The 7,469-nt window shown below is 39.1% G+C and overlaps 2 protein-coding genes across 2 annotated transcripts in view; both read left to right on the top strand.

Annotated features, from left to right (window-relative positions):
• Positions 1–731: 731 nt before the first annotated feature.
• Positions 732–2,859, top strand: LOC125301109 (serine/threonine-protein kinase pim-3-like). Its single transcript, XM_048253388.1, has 4 exons — positions 732–809; positions 1,292–1,670; positions 2,325–2,501; positions 2,619–2,859. The coding sequence occupies exons 2-4, from the start codon at positions 1,331–1,333 to the stop codon at positions 2,729–2,731; spliced, it is 630 nt and encodes a 209-aa protein (XP_048109345.1). The 5' UTR covers positions 732–809; positions 1,292–1,330; the 3' UTR covers positions 2,732–2,859.
• Positions 2,860–4,858: 1,999 nt separating this feature from the next.
• The window catches only part of LOC125300199 (macrophage mannose receptor 1-like), a 28,470-nt gene continuing 25,859 nt past the window's right edge, over positions 4,859–7,469 (top strand). Inside the window, exons 1-6 of the mRNA XM_048251909.1 lie at positions 4,859–4,980; positions 5,373–5,759; positions 6,447–6,596; positions 6,746–6,901; positions 7,035–7,148; positions 7,295–7,432. Of these exons, the coding sequence (XP_048107866.1) occupies positions 4,914–4,980; positions 5,373–5,759; positions 6,447–6,596; positions 6,746–6,901; positions 7,035–7,148; positions 7,295–7,432 (1,012 nt within the window). The 5' untranslated portion in view covers positions 4,859–4,913. The remainder of the gene's footprint in view (positions 4,981–5,372; positions 5,760–6,446; positions 6,597–6,745; positions 6,902–7,034; positions 7,149–7,294; positions 7,433–7,469) is intronic.

Here is a 7,469-nt window from a genome sequence, read left to right as displayed (position 1 = left end):
TGTGAAATATAACCGCATATTCCGTTTTTTTTTTTTTTTAATGCTGGTGACTGGCTACATTTTTGAAAAAATAATCGCATCTTTAAATGTGTTTAAATGCTTTAAATGTGCTTGAGATGAAACTAGCAGTTTTTCAGCAGAAACATGCAAGGCCTCTAATCTAATCTTCTAATCGGTACTTCAAGTGTCAAACTGCAGTTTTCTGAGTATCAAAACCGCAGTTTTGGAGGAAATGTTTGCAGTTCTTATGCAGGAAATGCAGTATTTTGGACATGATAATACTACTATAGCCTACTGCAGTAGCCTATAACTGCAATGTACTTCAACTATACTGTAACTGCAGTTCATTTTTGTAAGGGGATATGTACAGCAACCATCAAAAGCAGACCCTAAAATTGGCTGTGAAGGTGATTTACACACAAATATTTTCTTTATGCTAGTCCTTTATGGGGCAAAACACTATATTTGGTAACTTCAATAGACAAGACATTCAAAATTGGAAAGGGATTTTGCTTAGGGGCCCATGGAGGTCTGAAAAGGCACTGAACATTATCATGTGTGAAAGAGGGAGGCTGACCAGAGTGCTTTATTCATCCTAGTAAATCAATTTTAAGTTCATACATTGTAGTGAATCAATTTTATTAAGGAGAAATGACTATGCTGCCACAGGCAAGAGGGTTTTCTGACAGGGAACTTAACTTCTGTGAGTTGCAGATGACTTCTCAAAGGTCTACATCACTGGTGATATTCTAGGGAAGGGCGGATGTGGGTCAGTCTACTCTGGACTGAGGAAGTCAGATGGAACTCAGGCAAGTGTGCGGCCAGTGACTCACAGTGATCAACTCATGAGTGATGGAACAGGAATTCATTTTATTAACTGGTATACATTTGGTTCGTCTTTGCAGGTTGCTATCAAATATGTGAAAAAATATAGATGTGAGCCTTATTTAAAACTGGTAAGTGGCCACTGTGTGGGCTGCTTGGAGGTAAATGGCAATTTGCACAGTATAATGCATATCATTCCCCTGCTTATATAATGCATATCATCCATAATGCATATCATCCACCTGAAGTGAATGTGTTGTATGTTAATCTGTTACTAATAGTGTTGTATGTTACATAATGCTGTACATGTTATATACTGTATCTTATATGTTATAAGTTGTAGACAAAACTTTGTGCTGTAAGTTCCCTTGGAGATACAAAACCTTGAATTCTGAAACTGTAGCAACCTGCATGATGACTCTGCATCCCTGCATGTAATCATATCCCCTTTGTTGCATCCTGTCAGCCTGCTGAGAAACAAGCCTTACCTCTGGAGGTGGCACTGATGCACCTGGTCAGCCAGCCTCCCAGCAGCCCCTATGTCCTCCAGCTGCTGGACTGGTACGAGGAGCCAGAGAACTTCATCCTGGTCTTGGAGCGGCCCTACCCTTGCATGGACCTGTTCGACTTCATAGACGAGTTGGGGGGCCGACTGGACGAGTGCCTGGCGCGTGTGGTCATGCTGCAGGTGGCGCATGCGGTGTTGCACTGCTGCGAGCGAGGCGTCCTGCATCGAGACATAAAGTTGGAGAATCTGCTGGTGCAAACGGACAGTCTCCGTGTCAAGCTGATTGACTTTGGCTGTGGAGACCTGCTGAGAGATACCATGTACCGGGACTTTGCTGGTCAGAGTTTGAGGAAGAGGATGCTCTTAACGCTAATAACCAACCTGTGGTTAAGATAATAAGTTGACATACTTAAAGGTGCAGTTAGCGATTGCGCAGGAAGTCGCGTTTGTTTGTGTTTATATTATTTTTATTTATATGTAAATTTATTAGCAGACGCTTTTGTCCAAAACAATGCACATATTTTAACCAAGGACCAAACAAAACATGCCAAAGGTTGCTCACTCTTCCCTTCAGTATTCCCAGAGAAACTCCACGCAGGGTTTTGTTTTGGGACAGGCTGCCCCCACTTTGTTGGTTTCCAGTTTTCGGAGCCTAAGCTGCCTCTAGAGACCGTTTTTTTTTTTTATCAGTGTACAGGAATATAGCGGTCATGAGGAGATAATTGCTGAATGTGACAAAAAATGTTATAGGCTTCAAATTGCGTATGATCACTGACGGTACCTTTAATTGCCTCCTGCTTCAGCCCTTAGGAGAGAAAGACTAGTTTACCTTTCTGTGTGAGCAGACCTTATTAAAGCACTAATATTAAAAAAATTAAGCACTAAGATGCAGTAAAGGAAAACTGAACTAGAATGAACTTGAATAGTTGTGTGGAGCAGGCATACATTACCAATGACTTGGGTGAATGACAGGTCTTATTCTGTATGTCAGGCACTGATGAGTACTGTCCCCCCGAGTGGCTCCTGGATGGCAGGTACAGTGGCAGACCTGCCACCATCTGGTCTCTTGGCATCCTGCTCTTCAGCATGGTCTGTGGAGACTTGCCCTTTAACAAACGGTCAGAGATAATTGCTGGTCAGCTAAAATTCAAAAAAGGACTTTCTGAAGGTGATTATCATTATTATTATTATTAATACTAGTAGTAGTAGTAGGAGTGGTGGTGATATTAACCCTGATGACTATGATGAAGTAGAGGTCAAGAAAAAGTTTTGCTTTGTTTTTTAGAATGTAAACATCTAATTGGGTGGTGCCTCCACCCAGACCCCACCAGGAGACCAGTTCTGCAGCAGGTTCTTCTGCATGAGTGGATGATGGGATGGCAGACACCTTTACAATAACTCCAACCAGATGAATGCCCAGAAACACCAGGCATGAGATATTAGTCACTGCACAGAAGTTTTACAGAAGGCACTTTTTCAATCTAATGCTACAGGACAATATAATAAAATAAAGTTGGAAAGACAAAAACACCATAAAAACTGATGTGAAATTTTAAATATACTTTTTTTTTATTTCCTTAAAATTCTATTTGAATAGCTATGATATACAGACAACCAGCATTAAGAGAAAATACCAGGCAGTATATCAGTATTTTTCAGAACGCAGACAGTAGCCTAGTGGAGATAGTGGGAGTGGGAAGCATTGAAAAAACAAATCAGAAGACAGAAGCTTTGATTCAGAAGAGAAACTGGCTGAGCTACTTCAAAGAGACTAAACCCAGGGATGACCGGAGCACTCAGAACTTTTTAACTTGTTTTATTGTGGAGTATGCTGCCTCTCTCTCTCTTTAAAAGGTTTTTTGTTGACAAATAAGCAACACTATCATGTGTGAAAGAGAGCTTTATTCATCCTAATTCAATTTTAGGGCCCTATCGTGACAGTCTAAAGCGCATCGTCACTAGTCAAAAGCTTATTCAAATTTAGTAGGATGTCCAGTCCACATTGGGAGTGTTTTCGTTATCAAACGTAGAGCACATAACGCAACAAGGTGTTCCTAGGTAATCAGTCATGGGTGTGTTTGGGGCGTAACATCATTTAATGTATCTTTCTGTGGAGCCAACTAACCCAGATGGCCTTTGCTCCCTCACTGCATGCCTAACCTCCATTAATCAGTGGATGAGCAAAAACTTTTTGAAACTAAATGATGACAAAACAGAGGTACTTCTGGTTGGACCAAAACTAAAGCTAGATATTATTCTTAGTAATCTGGGGAACTTGGCACACCAGGTCAAACCAAAAGTAACAAGCCTCGGTGTCATCTTAGATGCAGAGTTAAGTTTTAAGCCCCATATCAGTAAAGTTACTCAGACAGCCTATTTCCACTTGAGAAACATTGCCAAAGTCGGCCCTTTTAACTCAACAAGATGCAGAAAAACTAATTCACGCCTTTATCACTAGCAGGTTAGACTACTGCAATGCACTTTCACTGGTCTTCCAAAAAAACATCTAAAGAAATTGGCACTCATACAGAACTCTGCGGCTAGACTTTTAACTAAGACTAAGAAGAGAGAACACATCACCCCTGTGTTGGCTGAACTGCACTGGCTCCCTATTTCCTATAGAATTGATTTTAAGGTTATGTTAATTACTTACAAAGCTCTGAATGGCATAGCACCTTCATATATCTCTGAGCTTTTAATATCTTATCAACCACAAAGGAAACTTAGATCATCCAATTCTAATCTTTTAATGCATTACCCAAAGTGCTCCACAAACAAAGTGGAGAAGCTGCGTTTATCCATTATGCCCCAAACTATGGAACACCCTGCCTCTGTACATCAAGCAGGTGAGTTCAGTAAATATTTTTAAAAAGATCTGAAAACATACCTGTACAGGAAAGCTTTTAGTTAACTCATCTTATCCTGTAGACTACATTTTCAGATTATTCTACATCTGCTACTATTGGAGGGCGCAGCCAGCCAGAAGCAGATGGGCTCCCCCTATTAAGTCAGGTTCTGCTCAAGGTTTCTTCCTGGAATATGGGAGTTTTTTCCTTGCCACAGTTGCCATATGGCGTGCTTGTGGGGGGTAAGAGGGTTAAGGCTGCCAGTCTTATGACGTCATTTTCTATATTTTTGATATGTTGCTGAGTAGATCATAAACAGCAAAGAAAAATGATTGATAATGACTGACTGACTATTATTGTGTTACATGCTTCAAATGTAAAGCACTTTGAGCTGCATTCTGTGTATGAAAGGTGCTATACAAATAAAGCTTATTATTATTATTATTATTATTATTATTATTATTATTATTAAACCAATGAGAATGACAATCATTCAAAAATGGGTTGTGCAAAATTGTGTTTAAAATTCCTGGGGGGAAATAGGCTATAATCAGAGGCATACTGTATATGACCGTGTCAGCTACACTGAAAAATGTTGTTCAGCTGACTCATTGATTTTGCCCCTTGTCATATATAGCCCGCTCCTTTGACTGTGTCACTTTCAGTCTTGGCTCACGCTTTTAGAGCCTAGCTTCACACACACAGAGAGCTTGTACAGGCAGAAGTCTGCTACAATGAGGACAACACCATGGGCAATGGCTCTGGTCATACTTCATGTCACACTGTGTTCCAGTCAATCAGGTATGCCTACTGTGCAAGAATGTAGCCTGTAGTGTGTACCTTATCATACTGAAACTCATTCAATTAAAGTCAACCATGTTGTAATTGTTAATATATAATTGCAATATAATTAAGTTGTCATTATTGGAATGGTTATTTTGAGTTTGATTACAATTCATCATTGTCATACTATCACCGCTGTTACTAGGCTACTGCTTGTACTAATAACAATGTTAAAGCTCTTAATTAGGCTTCTAATAACCGTTTGATGGTTATTGAGGTCATCACTGATTAAGTCAGTGTTATAGCTAATCATCTCTTTAAGGATTGCCTTAAAAAAATATTTAAATGGAACACTTGTTTTTCAGATTAGCATTGTTTTTCAATCTACTGCCTTGTTTTTTGTCCAATAGAAAATAATTTCTTGATGTACGACAAAAATGTAAACAAATGCCTAAAAGGCTATCAGCCTCTGAAGCTGTTCTACTGTGATTCCAACCAACTGAGTCAGCAGTTCCGCTGGACATCCAACGACCGCATCCTTAATGTTCAGATGAGCAGATGTCTGGGAGCTGGGAGCAAATCGGACGGCTCAGGCCTGCAGTGGTACATCTGTGATGAAACAAGTGATCTCCAAAAGTGGGAGTGCAAGAATGGCACACTGTTAAATCTGAAGGGAACCAATCTTTTCTTATCTCAAGATGAAAACAAAGTTCTGAAACTCACCCAAGACATTGGAGCTGCTAGTCAGTGGTTAATACATGGCACTGCAGAGGGCCTTTGCTCACAGCCATACCAAGGTATGTTGAGTAGAATTTATTGGTTATGTTGAATATAAGTGACTACAGTACATTAAATACAAGTGGACCAAGTTATGATGTCAAACAGTTGCTAAAAATCTGTCATAATTGAACAATTTTTGGGTCAGGATACTTCCATTATATTACACCTCACCTTGAGACAGTATCATAAAAGTGCAGTACACTAACTACCAGTACCCAGGTACAAATGAAGCGTTTGGTTCCAAAACACATACCCGTTTTTAAAAAAAATAAAAAGTCAGCCTATTTAATTGTGTATTTCAGGTAATATCAATCAAATTGCAGTTTTGCTGTTTTGATTGAGTAAAGATAAATCATATAACAATACCCCATTATAGTTCTACTGAAATTACTTGGAAAACAAAATGTAAAAAAATATATTTCAAATTCATTAAATAGCGTTTTGGAACCAAACTCTTCAAATAGACACTGAACTTTCAATTGTTACCCTTAGCTTAATGGTAGTAAAGTGCAGGTTTTCAGTATGGAATTGCTATTTTATATCATATGCAGCATTGTTGCTAAAAGGGAAGTTGGAACTGTGTTGAAATAAAACAGTTAAAGTATGGCAATTGTTACTGAAAAAAGAAAACAAATATGTGCTATGCTAATATATGTTTTTATGTTTTGTTGGAATTTTACTAATACCTTAAATTGTTTTAACAGAGCTGTACACAATTGGGGGCAACGCCTATGGTAGTCCATGCCATTTTCCATTCAAATATGAGGGAAATTGGTACTCAGACTGTAACCTACTACAGACTTGTTTGACTGACAGAGACTACCCGAATGGTTGGGGCTTCTGTCCCACTAAATGTAAGTTGCTTTTATATTCCAGAAAATATACTTATCTCAATTGGTTTGAGTTAAACAGATAGACCAAAACTCTAATCACCTCAAGATTTGTGATACCCTCAGTTATACTGATTCAAGATAATAATTAGCATATTCTTTACACTCTGCAGCAACTAAGGACTGGAAGAAAAATCCAGTGACTGGCGTCTTTTACCAGGTCAACGAAAACTCCGCCCTCACTTGGCACCAAGCCAGAAGGAGCTGTCAGCAGCAGGACTCAGACCTGCTGAGTATAACTGAGCCCCAGGAGCAAACCTACATATCAGGTGACCAAATAGCTCAGATTACATTTGTCATGTTGTTTTGTCTGCCTTATTCTCAGTTGCCACAGAAAGGTATGTCTATTGTAAGATAAATCAGTTCTGTCGTGCTAATTCTGAAGCTAATTTGAACACAAAGGTATCACAAGTGGATTTCAAACTATTTTTTGGATTGGGCTAAACCAACTGAACACTGAGAGCGGCTGGCAATGGACAGATGGATCTCCATTTCGCTACCTGAGATGGGATGTTGGTGTGTTGTGTTATTTTCTATCTCTCTCTGCATAATTTAATGATTCTCACACTGTGAATGCTTCAGATTGAAGACATGTATGTATCTGTAAAGAACAAATCTTAAATGCTGTAAAATGTTAAATCGTGTTCAATCATTTTCTTCAGGCCAGCCAAGCCGTGCTGAGGGATGGTCTTGTGCTTCCTTGAACACCATAGAAACTAATTCCTGGGAAAACAAGTTGTGTTCAAAAAAGCATGCATATATTTGCGAGAAAAGAACCACGATTCCTGCTGTTACTCCAGGTAAACAGTTCCACATTCATTACATTTCATTTATTGA

This window comes from Alosa alosa, chromosome 1 (genome assembly GCF_017589495.1).
Source record: "Alosa alosa isolate M-15738 ecotype Scorff River chromosome 1, AALO_Geno_1.1, whole genome shotgun sequence".
In the NCBI taxonomy this organism is placed as follows: domain Eukaryota; kingdom Metazoa; phylum Chordata; class Actinopteri; order Clupeiformes; family Clupeidae; genus Alosa; species Alosa alosa.
Note: the sequence above shows the minus strand (reverse complement) of the source record. Positions and strands in the feature narration are given on the sequence as shown.

Coding starts and splice junctions, on each gene's coding strand:
- LOC125301109 (XM_048253388.1), top strand. CDS start 1,331: ATGCACCTGGTCAGCCAGCCTCCCAGCAGCCCCTATGTCCTCCAGCTG. Junction 1,671..2,324: donor CATGTACCGGGACTTTGCTG/GTCAGAGTTTGA, acceptor TCTGTATGTCAG/GCACTGATGAGTACTGTCCC. Junction 2,502..2,618: donor CAAAAAAGGACTTTCTGAAG/GTGATTATCATT, acceptor TTTGTTTTTTAG/AATGTAAACATCTAATTGGG.